Raw genomic sequence first — 22,764 nt, 5'->3', positions numbered from 1 at the left:
ATCGATTAGTCCTGAGTCGTGACTGAGGTGAGGGCGGTTATAGATGTTTATCATGTTTATTGTGTTTTTACTTGTACATTGTAATCGACTTGTCATTCAACTAATAGTTTTTATTTAAAATAATTTAGGTACATACCTTCCCATTTCTATTTTTAAAATACTTATTTTTAATGTCTTATTGTAATAATGTTTACTATAGGTACGTAAAGAAAAGGCGAGGTTCCAATAAAACAAAATATAACAGCAAATAAATCTTTATTTTCGCTAAATAACCCCCTAAATGTCTTGTGGTTCTCAGAACCAAAAAAAATAGTATTTAAAAATATTTATCACATTATTCAGTAAACACACTTTATAGGTAAACTTAAAATTAATGCCTTAGAATACTGAAGTTAGGTTTATGTGAAACAAGTTCACTCGGAAAGACAAGATTTTTAACTACATTGAATTAACGATAAAAGTTATTCATCTAACTTACCATCACCATCTAACTTAATTTTAATTTGACATAAATGTAGAATATTTTATTGTATTGTTTTTGGAATAGGATATAAAATCAATTCAAAATTAAAAAAAACGATGATAAAATTCACACCATCGCATATTGGCATTTGTCAATACGCCTGAATTCGAATTAAAGGTGAGGAATTATCATAAAAAATGCTTATTTTTATACAAAAATATGCTTTTAAATAAATAAAGACAATCAGTGTATTTTCTACAATTTACTTACAAGAATACTCTATTAGCAACTAGCAATACACATTAGTGAAATTCTTTCACAGGATCCCAATTCCAGAAAAATATACCTGCATATCATTTTTACAAAACTAGGAGTCCTATTATACATAAGAAATTCTGTATTTTATTTTCTAAGAATCACTAAATGCTGCTGGCTTTACTCTGCGCGGCAAATGAAGGAAAATTTTAATAAGTAATTGCCAAGTAATTTTTTGGTCTCACGCTCATCTTCGAGCTTTATTAAATAGAGATAAAATGGCTGAGTTTTTACTTAGTATGCAGAGTTATCTTAGAAAAAAAGTTTCTACTTTATTATATTTATATGAATATTAGTTAGTTTATACTTCATAAATTTTTCAAATTTAAGGCGAATATGCACCGGTGCAGGAATATAGTTGTGCATTAATTTAAGCATGTTAGTATCGCTTTAGAATTAAGCACGTTTATATTTAGCACTTGAAATGATTATACTGAGCATACAATAACCTTAAAATACAAAGATATCCAATAAAATTTTGTTTTTAAAACTTTCTCGTTTCCAAAAATATCGATATACATATATTACAGAATTTTATAAGATTTTAAAAGTTAACTACAACCCATTAAACATTTTCTAAATATTACCTACTTAATTTTCTTTAAATTGATATTTATATCAATATAAAATAAAAGTTAATTTAAAATATAATATTTTGTACTTGTATATTTTTATTATATTAAGAATATTTCTCAATACTTCATATTTTGGTGTGCAGTCCTTCTTTAGATTTCAAACTATTAAGATTCAAGATATTTAGAAAACTTAAAAAAAACAATTAGTCCACTAGCTAAAACCTCTTTTTTTAAGTACTTCATATAATTAGGCTATGAAACTACTGAATGAAAGTAATCAGGAATAGTATTTAAATCAAGTGATTTGAATTTTAAATAAATCCTAAGCATAATATTCGATTTACATCGATATTTTTCTATGAAAAATAAATTTGGCTAAATGGTAACATCGCTAAAATTGACTTGTGTTATGATTGAGGCAGTGTATTACTAACGCACAGCGGTGCTTTGGCTTCTAATAAGTACCCTAAATTTCTAAAGTCTATTTTAAGTTATCAACGAAATAAAAATTGTACTCCATCCAAATTATTATTTCCCGTTTATCATCTGCATCATCAATATCACAGACTATCCATCGATTGATAAATAGTATAATTCCTAAAAAGTTCAAAATGGAATCGATAAGTTAATTAAATCGGTAACCCGTATGTTAGGATTCGAAAATCACTAAACTAATCTGTCATGGACATTGAGATTGACGGCCGAAAGTAATAATAATTAATCTATCTGTAATCTGTTAATAGTCAATTAATCCATAATCTAAGGTTACCTACCTAAGTTGCTCATTGAAAAATTTTTTAATCAATAGGTATTTGACAGCATGTAAAAATATAGCGTCTATTGATGACATCCTTATAGAATATGAATTTTAGAAACGAGCTATTTAGTCCGTTAAGAAAAATACGAGATATTTTAAGAGAAAATTGACAAAGAAAATGTTTTTTTTTTCTCTACTTTAGTCACGTGATAATAAACAACTTTGATTGGCCGAATACGATTGATGACGTCAACTGCTTGTAAACTCGTAGTCTCAGCAATAGTTAACAATCAAAGTTTAGGAGTAGGTGACGTCACGATGACGTATGAGGCGGCATATTGTCAGGAAAGCGTTAACGCGGTATATTTAAATAATTATTTTTTGTTTCCTTTTGTCTTGCACTATCCTTACCAACCTTCCTAAGTAACTTATTGCCTGATAACAGATAGATTATTATTTTTATTTCAATCGTGAATGTAGTTTGAGTTATCATAAACCTACTTATATTTTTAAAATTACCTAGTTACTGTTTTGGACATTTAGAAAAAAATCACAACTAAGTACTGTAAATAAGTACTGTGACAGAATTGAGGAAATTATACAGTTGGCATCACGATAAGAGAGTTCCGATATTGAACTTGCGCAGTGGGAGATTCACTAATTTATTTAGTGCTTATTTAATAGTGAGGCACGATTGCGCGGCAGAAGGGGCTGGCCTTGCCCAATTTATTAATTTGTCAAACTTTCGTTTTAATAAAGAAATGAGTCAAAACGAAGCAATGCTAATCATTCCGTCTCACTCACACAATACACACAGGTATACTGTAAAGGTGAGATAGAATGATTAACGCCACTCTTTTCGATGCATTTCTGTTATGTGTTATACCCGTCCACATACTGCCAGAGCTCTCTTTACCAGAAACCAACTGTGCCCTCCGTATAAGAGTTTACTTCTCACCAACGTTGATAGTATTTGAGAGTCGAAACACTTCAGGGTTAAAGTAAAATGGGTCTTAACTGCCTTGTTTTAATGTTCAAGTTTGTACGTATATTTACAGCCAGCGCTCCAAGCGGAAACGTTGCGCAATTAAAATCAATGGTATTGAATTTTTGACTTTAAATCAAAAATCTTTAGGTTCATTTTACTTTGATGTTATTTTGTTTTGACTCTCGATTAATATCAAAATTGGTGAGAAGTAAAATTTCATACTGAGATTACACTCTAATCTATCTCCAAATTCTTGAAAGCCTTCTCCATGGCTTTATCTCTTTTCTTATCCGGCAAAGCGTTGATCCTCTGTTCCTCTTCAGATCGGAAGTATGGCTCCAAGGCTTTGAGGGTCTGCATACACTTCTTGTGCAGGGTTTGGGTGTCGGGGAGGGTTCCGCCGTGATCGGGGGGAAGAGCTGCTCGGGGGACCACTGTCTCGTAGAACTTCTCCAGATCCTCGTTTTTGTGGTGGAACTTTATCTGTAAAGGTAGTAATGCAATTGAAAATTGGGTCGATTTGAAAAGCTATAATGTAATTTCGGGTGATAACGTTTTTACATAACCCCCAAATTAGTCAATTTTGGTTTCGTTAGATTCAGTACACCTTAATCTAGGCTAGTACGTTTTAACTTCCAAAAAGGAGATGGTTCTGATTTCGGCTAGTTTTTTTAGTATTTCATTTAAGTTAAATTAAAAGAAAGAAAAAAACTCAATAAACTAGACGATCCTCTTAAGACGAGAGGCATTTTTATAGGTAAGTCAGAATGAATTAAATCAATGTTACCATGTCAAAGAACTTCTTGTCCATGAAGGGACGGATGAGCATCAGCAGCTTATCGACGATGGGCTCCGAGTTGAACACGTGTATCTCGCGCATGCGCACCGGCATCGCCTCCTGCACGTACTGGAAGAACTTGCGCAGACTCCTGCAACGGGGACAGTAGCCACATCAACGATCAACCACTCCAGTTACAGTGCCCGGCAAACAACTGTAGCTGTGACGCGATTGGCTGGCGAATGGCGGGTGCACGCGATTGGTTGATCAGTCGGCGGGGGTGTACGCCATTGGTTGATACGTCGACTTTTGCGTCCCGATGACGCCACCAACTCTCACCCACTACACCTCTTCAGGTCCAAGTTGTTTGCCGGGCACTATACAACCACCGTTTGAATTAAAAGTAATAATTCAGTACAAGTCTAAACTTTTACACTCATATAAATGCGAACGTTTATCTGTCTATCTGTCTGTTACCCATTTTCGACTTACTGAACTGATCTTAAACTAGTAAACTAATTAGGAATCCAAAATATTTGGTTTATATTTTTTAAGAAAGATCTTTAAATCATAAAACGTATATTATAAATAGTGTTTAGAATATATTTATGCATCTTAGATTTGGTATAGAATAGACAAGTAAAAAATTTGTGCATCAAATCAAAAACCGATAGAATTGAATCGGTAAGAAGCAATTTTACGACACTGGAACTAATAAAAATATCCTACTTATTTAAAGGAGATACTCGCAAGTACTTACTAAGTCAAAAATTATAATATAATTATAATGAGAAATACTTATTCAAATAAGAGTTTTAATTAACGCTGAGTAATGTATAAAAATAAAGCGGCAAGCATAATACTGATAATTTTGCGCATTCTTTACCTTTGTCTGTCCTTTTGAAAGCTATTCAAACATAGGTATAATACATAAAAATATAAATAAATATTTAATACTTTTAAACCTACTTATACCTACCTGATTATACTTAATTACTTAACTATTTGATTAAATAATTAATTTATACATAGGGTCAACCAGGGTAATTATAAACATCTTTCAAAAAATATACTTGGCTATTCAGGAAACTTTGGTAGAACAATCCATAAAGTGAAATAGCAGGTTTTTCAGTTACATAAGTCATTAGAATTTTTTTTAAATACAGTTCCCCGAAAAAGTTACATTTGGGTGATTGGGGTAAATGTGAACTGCTTATATGTTGCTTTTAGATAAGTAGGAATGTTATTTTAATTTTATAGTCTATGACTTCGAAGTCAATTTCAGTCGATAGACACCTACCATACAAGTTTTGATCATAGTAGAGTAAAATGCAACGCATAGGTGCATATCGCATGCTGCATCTTACACCACTCAGATTCGTCTGTTTTAGCGGATTATAGCATAATTTATTAGGTATTAATTTATTAAGTATTATTTTGTTGGCTCGAGCATCCGAACGGAAGCATCGAGCATTTCCTACTTCCTAGCTGCCACACAAAAGCTTATAAGAAGCTTGTTTTTTACACGCTAAGGTTCCCAGTTTTTTTGACGCACCAGGAAACAACAAACTAAAATTTAAAAAGCCTGTTTTGATAGAAAATGCAGACTTAATTGAATGTTGTAACACCTACAATGCGATTAATATAAGAATAGTAACCGGTCAAATGTCACTTGAAAGTACGGTTGGCAAGGAAATTATGTACTTTGCATCGATAAAAAAATTTGTTTCTACATTTATATAACAAAATATTTAAAAATATATTTAAAAAATATTATTTTAATCGCATATAGTAAGCACGCTTTATGGGTACATTTATGGGTTAGGTAAATTTAGATTTGACCAATTTTTAGGGTTCCGTACTTCAAAAGGAAAACCCTTATAGGATCACTTTGTTGTCTGTCTGTCCGTCGTGTCTGTCAAAAAACCTATAGGGTACTTCCCGTTGACCTAATGACAGGTAGGTAGGTTGGCACAAGTACAGGAATAAATCCGAAAACCACGAATTTGTGGTTACATCATTAAAAATAAATTAAAATGTGTTTCAATTTTCAAAGTAAGATAACTATATCAAGTGGGGTATCATATAAAAGGGCTTTACCTTTACATTCTAAAACAGATTTCTATTTATTTTTATGCATAATAGTTTTTGAGTTATCGTGCAAAATGTTGGAAAAAAACCCGGAGTACGGAACCCTCAGTGCGCGAGTCTGACTCGCACTTGGCCGAAACAATCTGCCGGATATGCCCCGTTAAAATATTAACTAGATAACGAATATACTCGAATTATTTATTAGACCCACTCTCAAACGTAAGGTTACTCACGATAAACTGACTCGAGTTAGATGGCCTAACTTGACGCCCTGCATGTCGAATAGGAAGATGTGTCCAGGCTGCGGACCCCTTTTGCTCAGGCAGGCATCTGAAATTAATACAAATTACATATTAAATATAATATAATATGATACCCTTGATATAATATATCTATCTACACTAATTTTATAAAGAGGTATGTTAGTTTGTGAGTTTGTATGTAGGGAGTAATCTGTATTTTATTATGTACTTAGTAGCCGATGCCCGCGACTTCGCCCGCGTGGATTTAGATTTTTCGAAATCCTGTGGGAACTCTTTGATTTTTCGGGATAAAAGGTAGTCTATGTGCTAATCCAGGATATTATCATCTCCATTCCCAGCCAAATCAGTCTGGTAGTTTTGCGTGAAGGAGTAACAAACATACACACACACACGCGCACACACACAGAAACTTTCGCAATTATAATATTAGTGTGATTAGTGTGATAGTGTGATGTGAGTTAGAATCTGTAACTTATATGGAAGTCGCCGTCACCGCAACTTCGTACACACACGGCAAAATCCATATAAATTAGAGATTCTAAAGGTCGCTGTCGACTGAGTTGCCGGGCGACTAGTCGACCGTGCGCCGTGCGTAATGACGAATGAGTCTTATGGACAGCGATGGATTGAGATGACGGTGACGATGAGGATATAAAATTTCATAATAATTCTATGTTATCATTGTAGGTAAGCATATTGATTTTTAATTAAGTAAATACATATTAAGAAGCCCTAGAAATCGTGCTCCGATCATTGAGAAAGAAAATGGTGCCTACCCTTGAAACCTTGATAATCACTACCCATATTATAAATTGCGAAAGTGTGTTTGTTTGTTGGTTTATCCTTCAATAATTAGAGAAGAATAAGAGATTTTTTTTTTTTTTGAATGTTAGATTAGGTTATTTAATGTTAGGATAATAATTTATAAATTGAAGATATGGTTTACAAATAGATATTAAATTTGTATGGTATATTAGATATAAGGTTATTTTTTAAGATATAAGTGTGTATGTTCTACACTAGCGAATTGGGCATACTGTAAAGCTAGAGGTTTGAAAAATAAATAAATAAATAAATAAAATTTCTGCTGTGAGACCTTGCTTCTTGTTAAATTTCATGATCGTAGATCAACGATATGGATTTATTTGTGATTATCAAAATATGCAGCATAAGACCCAATAAGTACTCGTATGTACGGTCGACAAAGGACCCTCCTTCCGAAAACTTGCGTATTGCCACGGCTTCATTAACGTTAACATTGTGCCCGCTATGCGAACATTATTCAAGGCTCTATTTATCCATATGTACCACACAAAAAGTTAATAAAAAATATTTTTAATATTCCTTATAGCCCATTGTTAACTATCTTCGGTTTTCCTGCGTCACGTATATAATATAATATAATATGATACCTACTTCGACACCCACGTCAACATAACTTAATGAGCAATGAATACCTATTTTGATAACAATCAATGGATCACGGAGTTCAAATTACTTTCCTGCCAAATTAATCGCAACAGGGCACAGCAATTTATATTTGCATAGGTACCTACTACCTATGTAAGAAAGGAACTAGGAACCTACATACCTAAAGGTGCGTTTCCACTGAAGCGGAGGTGGGCGGACCCTGAATTGGCCAACCACAGAGCTCAGAATCTCCACTCTGCATCAGTGGAAACTGTGTGACTGACTATGAACGCACAGCTCAAACTACTGGACGAAGGCTGTAATTTGGCATGCAGATAGCTATTATGTCGTAGGCATAGGAAAAGATTTGTGTAAATTCTACCCCTAAAGGAGTAAAATCGGGGTTTGAAATTTGTGTAGTCTACGCGGACGAAATTGCGAGCACAAGTTATGTAAAAATGTTTTTTTTTTTTTAACTTTGGACTTTGGAGTGCAACAAAAATGTTTCATTTCTCTACAGCACAGCATTGCAATAGTACCTATGTAATATAGTACGCGACAGGTCGAGATGGCAATCGCGGTGGGGACGACCCGCACACCCGCACAGCCCCCGCGCTAATCCAGTGCGGGTTAGCGCGGGGTACAAATAATTGAAATTGACGTGCGGGTGTGCGGGGCGTCCTCCCGTCTCATACCCCGATTGCCATCTCGACCTGTCGCGTACTATATGTACCTACCTCCGATTGCGGATGTTTGTGCAAATTATACAGCGTTAGTTTGTATAATTCGTTTACAATGAACAATGTTAATGGAATCTGTGACATGTAGACGCGTCATCAAATACCTATGTTACAATAATTACCTACTATTATTAAATAAATAAACACTACATAATAAATTAACTTTTTATTAAGAATCAAAACATATGATAACGAATCTGAACATTGATCCTGAAGAACTCATATGGACTGTGTTCCGGTCATCGCCCTCCTATAGTACGCGACAGGTTGAGATGGCAATCGGGGTGGGGACGCCCCACACACCCGCACAACCCCCGCGCTAACTCGGTGCGGGATAGAGCCGGTGACGGGTCCTCCCGCCTCATACCCCAATTGCTATATCGGCCTATCACGTACTATAATGGTAATAGGTGGTATAGTATTATTTATGTATCATTTAGCATTTATAAATTAGCAATTAAGGAAATCTTGTCGAAAACAGACTAGCTATACACTAAAGTTTATTTGAATAAAAATATATTCTATTCCCTTGTTTTCGTAAGCGTGCTATAGGTAGCTAATTATTTAGTTGTAGGCATATAACAATTATGCGATAAAGTGTAATTAATCTTTCATTGGAGACATTAAGAGGGCTCTCTCCGTCACTCGTTTCATACAATCGTAGTTCCAATTTCATTTAAATATTAAGCAACCAAAGTCCATGAAATTTTGCAGACATATTCTAGAAACTAATATCTATGTCTGTGGTTTTCCAGATTTCTGTTAAAATATTCGGTTTCAAAGTTACGCGGTCTTAAAAATTTCACACAAATCTTTGAGCCCCTGTAATTTTAAAACTACATATTTTTAGAAAAATCTAAAACACCACAGACACAGATATTAGTTTCTAGAATATGTCTGCAAAATTTCATGGACTTTGGGTGCTTAATATTCAAATGAAATTGGAACTACGATTGTATGAAACGAGTGACGGAGAGAGCCCTCTTAAGATTTAAGTATTATCTGTCATTTAAGTATAATACTGTATGTTCCATAAAATTAATCAATTAATTTAATTTTCATTAGTTACTAGTTACTACTGTCATAGACAAGGTAAATTCTAAGCTCTATGACGTGTATGTTTACAAACTTATTATAACGAAGATATTGAGGAGACTAAAGAGTACCAAACCTTTTTACCTATTGTACCGAAATAAGTTGCTTATAGGTACAAACACTGTAATTGTGACCTACATTAAAAGTGCTTGATCATGCCTAACATAGCCCCATTTCTGGCTAAAGGTCAACAATTTCGATGTAGGTATACTCGCATAATATGACTGCATTGCGTAGATAAGGGAGCCACCTAGTAGGTACGTAGGGGCATAATTATTATTTTTTATAATAAGCTCCCAGATGACCCTGGAGATGTATCCCAACAAGTTCAAAGTTTTTATAAAAGGATAACTTATTGAAAACTTCTATGGCATTGTAAACCAATTATCTGTGTATCAGTCTGTGGCATCGTAGCTCCTAAACTAATGAACCGATTTTAATTTAGTTTTTTTTGTTTGAAAGGTGGCTTGATCGAGAGTGTTCTTAGGTAGAATCCAAGAAAATCGGTTCAGCCGTTTGAAAGTTATCAGCTCTTTTCTAGTTATTACTGTTACCTTCGCTTGTCGGGGGTGTTATAAATTTTTAATTTACACTTGTGTTCATTTTTATTTGTGCTTCAAAGATTATGTCGAGTTTCTCGCTGGTTTTTTTCGGTAGGAAAGGCATTTTGACCAATGGCAGATGCATTTGAGGATTCAAAATAGGTACTTGAAAAAGTTTATTTGAATAAAATTATTTATATTCTGTTCTATGGAATAAATAAATATAAAAGGCAATTAAATAATACAAGGGTCCCGTTAAGAGTGAGCTCATTGTAAAATTATGTGATTTTAAATTATTTGAATTTAGCTCAGAAAACCTAATCAAAGTTGCATTCACGAAGGTTTTCCGATTGGGGGAATTGCTGCTATTGCTACACGAACCAACTCACCTTGTCCTTAATTCTTGATCTTGAAGAGCCTTTGAAATAAACTTTTAACCGTACTTATTAATATTTACATTAATGTAACATCACCACGCATATAAATCAAAAGTGTGTTTGATTGTCGGGTTGATTAAGTTTAAAGTTGATTTCAAACTACGGAATATAATATTACATCTAAGTGTGAACAGTGACATTTAAAAGTAGGGTGAGCGATATTTATATTATATTATATTTCCGTAGTTTGAAGGCAACTTAAAGTCACAAAAGTCATAATCATATACCTATATATTTTAACTTTGACTATCCGGGACAAAAAGTAGCTTATGTCTGTCCATAGGATACAAGCCTATCTTTATACATACGTCAGAATCGGTTAAACGGATGGGTCGGTAAAAGACAGACATACAATCTGACTACGCTCTCGCATTTATACTTAATACTAGTATGGGCTTGGACTTGGAGGTATAAAAGATAGAATATTCAATATGATTTCAGAGTAAATAATCAATATGATATGAGAGAGAGATACATCCATGAGCTTGTCATCTCAGGCTGTTTCCGAGAAATAAGTCCTTGACACATAGACTTTCCTAAAGGTCTCACATTATTATATTTTGAAGTATGTTAAGGTTGCGTAAATCTAGATAGATATCTCACTACCTGACCAATTATTTTAAAAAACTAGCAAGGGACATTTTTAGGGTTCCGTACCTCAAAAGGAAAAACGGAACCTTATAGGATCACTTTCTGTCTGTCTGTCGTGTCTGTCAAGATTAGCTATAGGATACTTCCCGGTGACCTAGAATCATTACAGGCAGGTAGGTAGGTCTTATCGCACAAGTAAAGGAAAAATCCGAAAACCGTGAATTTGTGGTAACTCACTAGGTAATAGATGGGTAGGTATTTCCCCTAGAACTGCACTACAAAGAATAACTAGGAACTAATTAGGTATAAAACTGCACTTTTTAACTTCAACAATGCCAGCGTGGCAACATTGCTACCTACCTATTTGCTAAAAAATAGTTTTGATAAAAAACTTTGCTAATTAGTGACTTATCTATAGATTGATTATTGATTTCCATTGATCATTAGTAATGATTTCTGACGTGTACGATCAACAAAACTCGAATAAAAATGTCTGATACTAGCTTATGTCGGCGACTTTGCCCGCGTGAACTAAACAAATTTCAAATCTCTATTTTACCTCCTTAGGGGTTGAGTTTTCAAAAATTCTTGCTTAGCGGATGTTTACATCATAATAGCTATCTGCATGCCCAGCCTGATGTATCCACTAAGTTTGAGCTGTGTGTTGATAGTTAGTCAGTCAAGTTTTCCTTTCATATAATATTTAAGTAGATATTTTTAGGGTGCCATACCTCAAAAGAAAAAACGGAACCCTTATAGGATCACTTATTTGTCCGTCTGTCTGTCCGTCTGTCGTGTCTGCCAAGAAAAGCTATAGGGTACTTCCCGTTGACCTAGAATCATGAAATTTGGCACGTAGCTTAGGTAGGAACATTTGCAGCACCAAAGGTACCGCCGATGCGTTGCCAGTGTTCCAGGAATTTGTCCTATCATTCTACAATTTACGGTTTTACTCCTATCATAATTTTACGAGGGGCGTACCATATCAAAGTAGTGGTGAACTCAGTTTTAGGCTTTCCTGCAAAAAAATCAAGTTTTTTGCTATGTTTTGAATTTGCACAGCCGAACTTTGGTTATATGAAAGTTATGATAGTGAATGTGTATGGATGTAGTCCCGACCTTGCTCACGTATGAAAGACGTTGTTAGCCGAGGTAGTCAAATATTTTGTATCACTCGCATACGCTTGCGAAACGGCTTATGGTTGCAACAGACAGGTTTTCCGTTTAACTATTTTAATGAGGCCATAATTACCTTCAGTTACTGCCTATCAGGGTCGATTTCAATTCTAATTTCAATTATTCCATTCCATCAGCCTGTATGCGTCCACTGCTGGACATAGGCCTTTCCAAGGGCGCGCCAAAAACACGGTCCTCCGCCTTCCTCATCCACCCGCTCCCCGCCACCTTTTTCAGGTCATCGGTCCAGCGGGCTGGAGGTCGTCCCATACTGCACTTACCGGTACGCGGTCTCCACTTCTGAACACGTCTGCCCCAGCGGCCATCGGTTCTATGACGGACATGACCTGCTATGTCCTGAGGAGTACTTTGCAACCAGGCTCTAGCCTCTACATAGGCGGTACTTGGAAGGTTCGATGCTGTGAATACGGTGGTAGACCAGGACGTACCCTTGGCAGGATTTCCCGATAATATGGACGATGGTAAATCAGAACATACTTGGTTGGACCTATCGATAATATCATGATAACTTACCAACTGTCATGAATAGTATGTTGCAGCCAGGCTCTAGCATCTACACAGGTGGTACTTGGAAGGCTCCGTGTTGCGAATACGGTGGTAGACCAGGACGTACCTACCCTTGGCAAGATTTCTCGATAACATGAACGATGGTAAATCAGAACATACTTGGTTGGACCCATCGATAATATCATGATGACTTACCAACTGTCATGAATAGTATTTTGCAGCCAGGCTCTAGGTGGTACTTGGAAGGCTCCGTATTGTGAAGACGGTGGTAGATGAGGTCGTATCCTTGGCAGGATTTCTCAGGTAGAAATGCGAACTCTCTGAAATAATAACATTTGAATAAATACATCTTATCTACGTATTCACTGGTAAGATTGAAACTAGGTATAATAGACAAGGTATGAAAACAATCAGTGAAGAATCAGCTCGTCTTTCCCTTTTCATACTATTATGTACTATACTACTATGTATTATGTACCTACCATAATTTTTTATACAGATACAAATTACAATGCCTCTGACTAGAATCTCACCTGGTGGTAAGTGATGATTCGGTCTAAGATGGAAGCGGGCTAGCCTGAAAGGGGTATGGCAGTTTTCATCAAACCCATATACTCTTTTTGGTTTCTATACGGCATCGTACCGGAATGCGAAATCGCTTGGCAGCACAGCTTTACCGGTAGGGTGGTAACTAGCCATGGCCGAAGCCTCCCATCAGACCAGACCACAAATTTAGAAATTATAAAATTCCAAACCCCTGCCGGGAATCGAACCCGGGACCTCCCACTAATAAGATAACAGTACTTGCCATTGCGCCAGGGAGGCCGTAAATACGAGATACGAAAGTGTGTCTGTCTGTTACCTTTTCGCAGCACATCCGGTTAACAGATATTGATGAAATTTGCATTAAATGGGTTGGATAGACGCTCGAACATATTATTATCCCAGAAAATTAAGGAGTTTCCACAGGATTCCACAGGACATTAATTCGTTAAATGCTTCATAATTATATTCAATATTATTATGTTATGTTATTTTTTATTTAGGCTACCTGAGATACTGTTTTTTTTTATACGTATAAAATTATTTATTTATTTTCTTAACCCACTTTTGATATATTTACTTAATTAATTCTGGTTTTTTTTTTTTGTATCTAACTATGTATCACTCACTCAGACAAATTATTATAATTATTGTTTTCGAGAAAATCTGTAATTAGCCATATTTATCGATGTAATTAGTATTAAGACTCTTATTAGTATTACTTCGCTGTAGATTTTCCTTCTATAAAAAAAAAAAAAAAGGATTTAAAAAAAACCTAAATCCACGCGGACGATGTCGCGGCATCATCTAGTCTTATAGGAATACAATGCTGTATAACAATTTGATAAGAGACTCAGATTCGTCCTTGTCTGCAATCAATAAAGTAAATCATTGCAGTTTTTCTATGAAAATAAACAAACAACGCAAAAGGCAGGTACTGTAAATAATTACAATGGTTGACTGACAGAGCATAACAGTAGTTACATATTTTATTACCTATTTACCTGTACAATATTTTATAGGGTTCCGTACTTCAAAATGAAAAAAGGACCCTTATAGGATCACTTCGTTCTCTATCTATCTGTCATGTCTGTATGTCTGCCTGACGTGTTTATCAAAAAACCTATAGGGTACTTCCCGTTGACCTAGAACCATGAAAGACAGCTAGGTAGGTCTTATAGCACAAGTAAAGGAGCACTAGATTATACAACATGGGGCGGGCCAACAAATTCCTGTGCCTCTGGTGCTGCAAATGTTCATGGGCGGCGGTAATCACTTAACATCAGGTTACCGCCTGTTGGTTTGCTCGCTATTTTATATTAAAAAAAAAGAAAAGAAAGGAAAAAATTCGAAAACCCTGAATATCTGGTTACATCACAAAAAAACAATTAAAATATTTCACGAACATAATTACATAGTTTACTAAATCACATATAAATGGCGTTGTCTGCCATTGACTTCCAACGTTGTAACTTGTACTTGAAATTAATTATGTTGGTAATGTACGGAACGATTCGTGTGACAGTCCGACTCGCATTTGACCGTTTTTAGTGTTCCGTACCTCAAAAGGAAAAACGGAACCCTTATAGGATCACTTTGTTGTCTGTCTGACCCCCTCCGTCTGAACCCTCAGTGCACGACTCGCACTTAGCCGGTTTTTACAAAAATAAACATAAGTTGAATCTCTTATCTGAAAATATCCTACCTGGTCTCCGTATTTAAATTTTTTTGTTTATTTCTTAACGCTAATTTTCATAATAATATAAACCATACTAAATTCATACTTCATATTATTTATATTTAAACAACTTTATTGTTAACAAAATTACAAAGAGTAAGAATACAGGATACGCTTAAAAAAACAAAGGGCGATCTTATCGTTAAAGTACTTCTATAAATGCGATACTGTGTCTGTCTGTCTGTCTGTTAGATTTTCACAGCCAAACTGTTTGACCGATCTTGATGCGTACAAAGTCACCTTACATCCCATCCCCCCTCATCCAGGGGTGGACATAGGCTACTTTTTATCCCAGTGAATCAAAGTGTACCTTGTACCTACGATTCGCATTGGCCGGGTTTTTTGATTGTTGAGTTAAATAAGTAGGTACATCCGTTCATGAGAACTCTCCTTAAAATGTTGACGCATTTTCCGAGGTTAAAAAACACGTCGGTTGTTACTTAATTAGCAATTCTGCATGATTTATATTCCTCCAGTGATCTTTGTCTTATGGTAAAAAAAAAAAAACAAATAAATATCAATATTAAAAAAAAACTGGTCAATTAATGCGTGCCAGAAGCGGAAACGTCCCGTAGGGTCCCGTAGCCACGCTAGTTGCTAAAAGCTGGTCGTTTTTAGGGTTCCGTATCCAATTCAATCTTTGAAATGAGCAACCGCCGAGTTTCTTGCTGGTTCTTCTCGGTAGGAAAGGCATTCCGAACCAGTGATAGATGCTTTTGACGATTCAAAAGAACTTGTAAAAGTCTAATTGAATAAAAATAATTTGAATTTGAATTTGAATTCAAAGGGTGCCATCGGGACTCTATCCGTACAGCTCTTTAGTTTATTTTTGGCTGTGACACAGACGGACAGAGAATGGACGAAACTATAAGGTGTATAACGTTTCACTATGGAACTCTAATAAAAAAATTAAATATCAATGTGTATATCAAGAGATTATAAGTTTGTTTCCATTAATGGAAAATTTTATTCCAAAATATTATACGTCTACATTCATAACTTTACTACCGAGTACGATTTGAGCAAGGCAAGATATTACTTTATGCTAATTGGCTAAACGGCGTAACATACATAACTAATAAATGTAATTTACTAAATGATACCCGCGACTTCGGCCGCGTGGAAATTTTTTTAAAAATCCTGAGCAAAATTTTCCGGGAAATATCCCTTTTGTCTCTGTACTTACCAACTGAGTAATGCCCGCGATTTCGTCCGCGTGGAGTTAGTTTTTTAAAATCACCGTAAGAGTGATGATGATTTTCCGGGATAAAATGTAGCCTAGATGTCCTTCTCTTAGTATGCAAGTTATCTGTGTGCCAAATATGTAGTTGATGATTTCTTCCGCGTGGATTTAGTTTTTCAAAATCCTGTGGAAACTATGATTTTCCAGGATAAAAAGTAACCTAGATAGATGTCCTTCTCTGGGATGTAAACTATCTCTGTACCTAATAGATTTCGGCCGCGTGGATTTAGTCTCAATAAAGATGGGTCGTGAAAACATAACAAACATGATAAGATATGATTTCGCATGTGTAATAATATGTATGCTTAATTATATAATGGATATAATTTATAGTATGTATGCTTAATTATAAAAGCTGTGATAGCCTAGTGGTTAGAACGTCCGCCTCCGAATCGGAGGTCGGGGGTTCGATCCCGGGCACGCACCACTAACTTTTCAGTTATGTGCGTTTTAAGAAATTAAATATCACTTGCTTTAACGGTGAAGGAAAACATCGTGAGGAAACCTGCATGCCTGAGAGTTCTCCATGTTCTCAAAGGTGTGTGAAGTCTGCCAATCCGCACTGGGCCAGCGTGGCAGACTATGGCCTAAACCCTTCTCATTCTGAGAGGAGACCCGTACTCAGTAGTGGGGCGGAAATGGGTTGATCATGACATGCTTAATTAACTGGATAAATTTTTAGAAATCCCGTGGGACCAATTTAATCTTACAATTTCCAACGCCTCAATCTGTCGCTTCGTTGCGGCGTGATTGAAGGACAAACGAACATTCTGTCGCATCACAATCACACTAATATTATAAAGGCGAAAGTTTGTGTGTGTGTGTGTGTGTGTGTGTGTGTGTGTGTGTGTGTGTGTGTGTGTGTGTGTGTGTGTTTGTTAAGTTCCTTCACGCTAAAACTACTGGACGGTGAAATTTAGAATGGAGATAGATTATACTCTGGATTAGCACACTTTTTATCCCGGAAAATCAAAGAGTTCCCACGGGATTTATAAAAACTACATTCACGCGAACGAAGTCGCGGGCATCAGCTAGTAATATTATAAAGGCGAAAGTTTGTATGTGTGTGTGTGTATGTGTGTGTGTATGTTTGTTACTCCTTCACGCAAAAACTACTGGACGGATTTGGCTGTTTGGAATGGAGATAGATAATATCCTGGATTAGGACATAGGCTACTTTTTATCCCGGAAAATCAAAGAGTTCCCACGGGATTTCAGACCCTAAATCCACGCGGGCGAAACTGCGGGCATCAGCTAGTTTATAATATGAGGAGTGATTATAGGAATATTCATGGATATAGTTAGGTATCTAGACATTTAATTGTTCGAAGCTATAGAGATTATTATACTTGGGTGTGTTGTCCAAGAGTTGGTGATATATTTTGTAGAGAGAGCTTTACAAAATTTAAGTCAGGTTTTTAAAATTGTTAGGTATTTGTTGCTTCGTCTTGGAATGGCTTTTAGAAAACGTGTTGAGAGTGTTTTATTCAAAAAGTTGGATAAGTTCAGACTCAATCTAAGTTATTTAAATCTAAATTTAATAAATTTCTAAATGCAATCAAGATTTAGATTTGGTTGGATTAGATATTATTAGATTTTGATGCTTAAATTATGAAAAACTTTTGTATTCCTGTTTTTTGTATACCTTCTGCAGTACAGGTATTTAAAGTGCAGAGTGTAGGAAACTCGTTCTTATATTTAAGTTTCTATATTTTTTTTTCTTCTTTCGGTTTATCTCCCTTTTTACGGGGGTAAATAGTCTCTCTCATGGGCCTAAGGCAAGTGTGGTGGTTTTTTTTTTCTTATTTTATGATAGATACAACTTTTTATGTTACAATTTTATAGACAAACAAGACCGGTTCACAAAACTTATGAAAATATTTAAAAAATAGAAAATAACCACAGGATAGCCTTGTTGGTAGGATTACCTACTTACTAAGTATCCATACCTAATATTATATTACTGTTTATTTTTATTACATGAATATTATATTGCTAGCTGACCGGACAAACGTCCTGCCCCCAATAAAGTTTATGAACGTTTTAAATGTGCCAAAGCCAATTAAAAATCGCGATAATCATGTTTTATTTACGTTATTTTTATTTATATGTAGATTATATTCTCTACTTTGTATACTTCGCTCTTTCAGGGCCGTTGCACTAAAGCCTTATTAGACCATTTTACATCGGACATGTTATACTTACTAGCTGATGCCCGCGACTTCGTTCCCGTGGATATAGGTTTTTAAAAATCCCGTGGGAACTCATTGATTTTCCGGAATAAAAAGTAGCCTATATGAGTATGTTAATCCAAGTATAATCTATCTATATTCCAAATTTCAGCCAAATGCGTCCAGTAGTTTTTACGTGACAGAGTAACAAACATCCATCCGTAGATACATACAAACTTTCGCGTTTATAATATTAACGTAGAATTATACCTATACTTAGTATACTTATAGCAAAAGTGCAAACCTTCAGCATTTATTTAGATCAACAACCTCTTCAATACTACCCACCATTTCTCCGACTACAAGTTCTCCGCCATTGTCCATTGTATCGATTCCCATACATTTTCTTGTCGCTATTATAGAACTACTATAGTCTGTATAGGTAGGTAACCTATAGGGTATAGAGTTGATACCTATTGAAATTGCTAAGTAGCCTGTACATTTACATGTGTAAAGTTGGTTTTAGATAAAAAAATAGCAATTGTTTTGATTTCCTGAATTTGTGGTGTTTCTATAATATAACTGAGTTGTGTGTTGCTAAGCCAATAATGCCATGTAATGATGATGTAATGATGGGACGGTAATACAACACGACCGGAGAAAGATCAGAAGCAGGACGTCGATCCCAATGCCTCTGAGCACCAACTGGCTCACCAATTAGTAACAACTGAAAATTTCCTGACAAAAAAACTGTTGGCCCAACCCGGAAATCGAACCCGGGACGCCGTCATCTGCAGTCGAACATGCTAATCACAAAACCAACGAGGCAGTCAATAGTTTTAGGCTTTTGGGTCTACAATTGATATTGATTAGTGAGAGAGTCAGTTAGAGGCGATTGCGATCGTCACACTGTAGCTGTCACACTACGATGTTACTCCCCATGTAGTGTGTAGGGCCCATTACAACGTTGATAAAGAAAATGCCGCATTGAGCAATGCGCCTTTAGATGCCGCGCATACGAGCGACAAGCCATGCGTAAGACGATAGTAAAGTATTATTCGTGAGAATGCAACTCAATCCGACCGAGAATCCAAGTGTATGCTACCACAATGGTCCTTGATAAAAGTACTTAAATTATATATTTATCTTCAAAGTTTTTAGCAACCAGCATAACTACAGAACCCGGCATGCGACAAACTTGACCAGTTATACTGGGAAAACAAAGAGTTACAGTATGACTAACTGTTTAAATAATTAATCTATAGTTAACTATCAAAATATTTGAACCTTATGCCTACAAAATTCAGTGTTGGTGCGTCTGGGTGTCTGGTACCTCAGGTACTCGCCCTAGAGATTTGTGTCTGAGGGACCCAACATCTCAACACAAGCTCAGTGGCCTACCAGTTCTAGGTATTGCCTAGGCGATATTGCCTACATAGTACCTATGATACCTTGAATAAACTATTCTATTCTAAAACCTAAATCATGTAGATGGATTCACATGCTAAGGCTTGTGTAATATAAAATATTATTAATTAGCTATGTAGATTTCAAATATATCCATAGTAGACTATTTCAAGGTCTACAAGTTATCATATAATCGGAAAACCATTATTCATTGATTACAGATTATCTTATCAACTTTTCTATTTTTTATTTTTTATATAATATCCTAAGTTGAAATAGGTATATCCTAAGATCTAGATAATATCTACTTACTTATTGTAATTAAGTAAGTATTTTTCAAAGATTTATAAAGATCTGAATAGTTGATACTACAGAGTTAAATTAAAATTAATTTCAAACAGTATCATTAAAATTTATTTTGCAAATTCCTTCCAGTGTAGGTAAGAATAATTAAATATAAGTAGGTAAATTACTTTTAACAGGGCTCTCTTCGTCACTCGTTTCATACAATCGTAGTTCCAATTTCATTTGAATATTAAGGAACCAAAGTCCATGAAATTTTGCAGACATATTCTAGAAACTAATATCTGTGTCTGTGGTGTTTAAGATTTTTCTAAAAATATGTAGTTTTAAAATTACAGGGGCTCAAATATTTGTATGAAAATTTTTAAGACCGCTTAACTTTCAAACCGAATATTTTAACAGAAATCTGGAAAACCACAGACATAGATATTAGTTTTTAGAATATGTCTGCTAAATTTCATGGACTTTGGTAGCTTAATATTCAAATGAAATTGGAACTACGTTTGTATGAAACAAGAGACGGAGAGAGCCCTCTTAAAATGCCATTTCCTACCAATCATGTTAAGATTTAAACATCAATGCTAAGTAATAAATAATAAGTATTTTTAAGTAACATATAATAAATACTATACATAACATAACATAAATACTATACAGAACAACAGATCCCACTCCCAATAAAATTATAAACGCAAAAATTATTATCATAGCAATATTATAAATGCAAAAGTGTTTCTGTCTATCTGTCTTTCACAGTTCATTTGTTGAACCAATTTTAATGGATACAGAGATAGCTTGAACTTCGTGGACGGGCATATGCTACAATTTGTCCCAGAAAATCAGAGTCCCCACAGGATTTCTAAAAACCTAAATCCATTTGAAAGAACTTACAGTCAATTTGATATAGAGGTAGCTTCCATCTTGGAGATGGATATTGGTTTTTTCTTATCCCAGAAAAATCAAAGAATTCCCATAGAATTCTCAAAAAATCAAAATTCACATGGACAAAGTCATGGCCATTATTTAGTACTTACATGAGAATTTTTTCAGGAAATAAATATGTCCTTTTTTTTTTACTCAAGTGAACCCTTTGCCTTTGTGGTCTCAAGGGCACTACAAATTAGTATTACTTACTAATTAATTAACTGCTTTACTTTTTTATTTTATTGAACCACCAACATAATTAAGTATACAAAAAATTACAATATTTAAGTCTTAGGTCAGCATATAATTCCATTTACAGGCGGCTACAGCTTGCAAATTTACATGGATAATTCATGCGACAGAACTTAGAAATTAACAGCTTATGTAAGAAACATAAATATAAAAAAAAGAAAAAAGAGTAAGGGTAAGAATATAGGTATTATTATTTTATGATATTTTTAAAAGCTCATTTAAGTACATATGTGTATAATCCACATTTCAAAGTAATATGGGAAAGTGTGTCTGTCTGTTACCTTTCTGACTAACTTCTGAAATCCAGATCAGATGAAAATTATCAAAAATGCCTTGCATCCATGTGGCTGCATAAATTATACTACTTTACTTTCGCTACTAATATCAGTCCTAGTGGACAGTCCAGACCACTGACACTACCAATTCTTTTAATAAATATTGATTACTAGCAGTCTTTTCTTTCTTTTCTTTTCTGAGCCTTCAGTTTATGTTATAGAGAGAACTGGAGAATTTGCATTATGGAAAATTTCAACAGCAGAGCTCTGCTGCTGTGAGTTGAGTCAGTCAGCCGGTTGTAAAGAATCACACTAATATTATAAAGGAGAAAGTTTGTATGTGTGTGTGTGTGTGTGTGTGTATGTTTGTTACTCCTTCACGCAAAAACTACTAGAGGGATTTGGCTGAAATTTGGAATGGAGATAGATAATATCCTGGATTAGCACATAGGCTACTTCTTATCCCGGAAAATCGAAGAGTTCCCACGGGATTTCGAAAAACCTGAATCCACGCGGGCGAAGTCGCGGGCATCGGCTAGTGTCAAAATACAAATTAAAATAACGAATTATGTACTTACAGAGCCTCTACTGATGGCTGTACTTCTTCTGAACTCAAAATTCTGTTGTCAAACATCTCCGGCGCATTTTTTCTCAATTGATAATACTTCTCAATGCACACCTTCGTCCTCTCCAAATCCCCATAACAAGCATTATAGAATAATAACAGCTGTTTATCCGTAAGATCTTTTGGCACATATTTTGATCTATCCAATTTCTGAATCCACTGTTTCAAACTGTCGAAATCTTGTTGGGAAAATATGTCCATAGACGCGACCGCCGCATTAAAATCGTATTCTAAGTCCACAACCATGTTTTTTTGTTTATAAGAATTATTTAAAACAGAATCAACTAAGAAATTATTTCGATAAATACCCGATGAATTTAAAATTCAAGCACACCCTCCCGCAACACAGTTATTTTGACAACTAAATTGATTTTTGTTTTGACAGCGATAAAGAACTTGAACCTCGCTACTTTTTAGTGACGTAAACGACCGTGGATTCTAGTGATTTGAGTTTAAAATGTTGCCAGACTACTTTATCTAATAGTTAAAGTTTAACCATCGTTTGAAGTTTAACGAACTTTCACGAATTAGTTA

At 35.1% G+C, this 22,764-nt stretch overlaps 1 protein-coding gene across 2 annotated transcripts; it reads right to left on the bottom strand.

Moving 5' to 3' along the window:
* Positions 1-3,228: 3,228 nt before the first annotated feature.
* On the bottom strand, positions 3,229-22,610 carry LOC123870683 (alpha-tocopherol transfer protein-like). 2 transcript variants are annotated; one of them, XM_045914051.1, is made up of 6 exons: positions 22,184-22,610; positions 12,945-13,069; positions 6,201-6,297; positions 4,763-4,783; positions 3,886-4,027; positions 3,229-3,581 (listed from the first exon to the last, which is right to left on the bottom strand). In XM_045914051.1, exons 1-6 carry the CDS (start codon positions 22,474-22,476, stop codon positions 3,333-3,335), a joined length of 927 nt encoding a protein of 308 aa, XP_045770007.1. In that variant the 5' UTR covers positions 22,477-22,610; the 3' UTR covers positions 3,229-3,332. The 2 variants fall into 2 exon arrangements, with proteins under 2 accessions (XP_045770007.1, XP_045770008.1); XM_045914052.1 differs by lacking the exon at positions 4,763-4,783 and having other exon boundaries at positions 3,230-3,581.
* Positions 22,611-22,764: the final 154 nt, after the last annotated feature.

The sequence above is a fragment of the Maniola jurtina genome, chromosome 13 (genome assembly GCF_905333055.1).
Source record: "Maniola jurtina chromosome 13, ilManJurt1.1, whole genome shotgun sequence".
Lineage (NCBI taxonomy): Eukaryota > Metazoa > Arthropoda > Insecta > Lepidoptera > Nymphalidae > Maniola > Maniola jurtina.
This window is presented reverse-complemented; position numbering and strand designations above follow the sequence as displayed.

Coding starts and splice junctions, on each gene's coding strand:
- LOC123870683 (XM_045914051.1), bottom strand. CDS start 22,476: ATGGTTGTGGACTTAGAATACGATTTTAATGCGGCGGTCGCGTCTATG. Junction 4,028..4,762: donor TTTCAAAAGGACAGACAAAG/GTAAAGAATGCG, acceptor TCCCCGTTGCAG/GAGTCTGCGCAAGTTCTTCC. Junction 3,582..3,885: donor ACAAGAAGTTCTTTGACATG/GTAACATTGATT, acceptor CTACCTTTACAG/ATAAAGTTCCACCACAAAAA.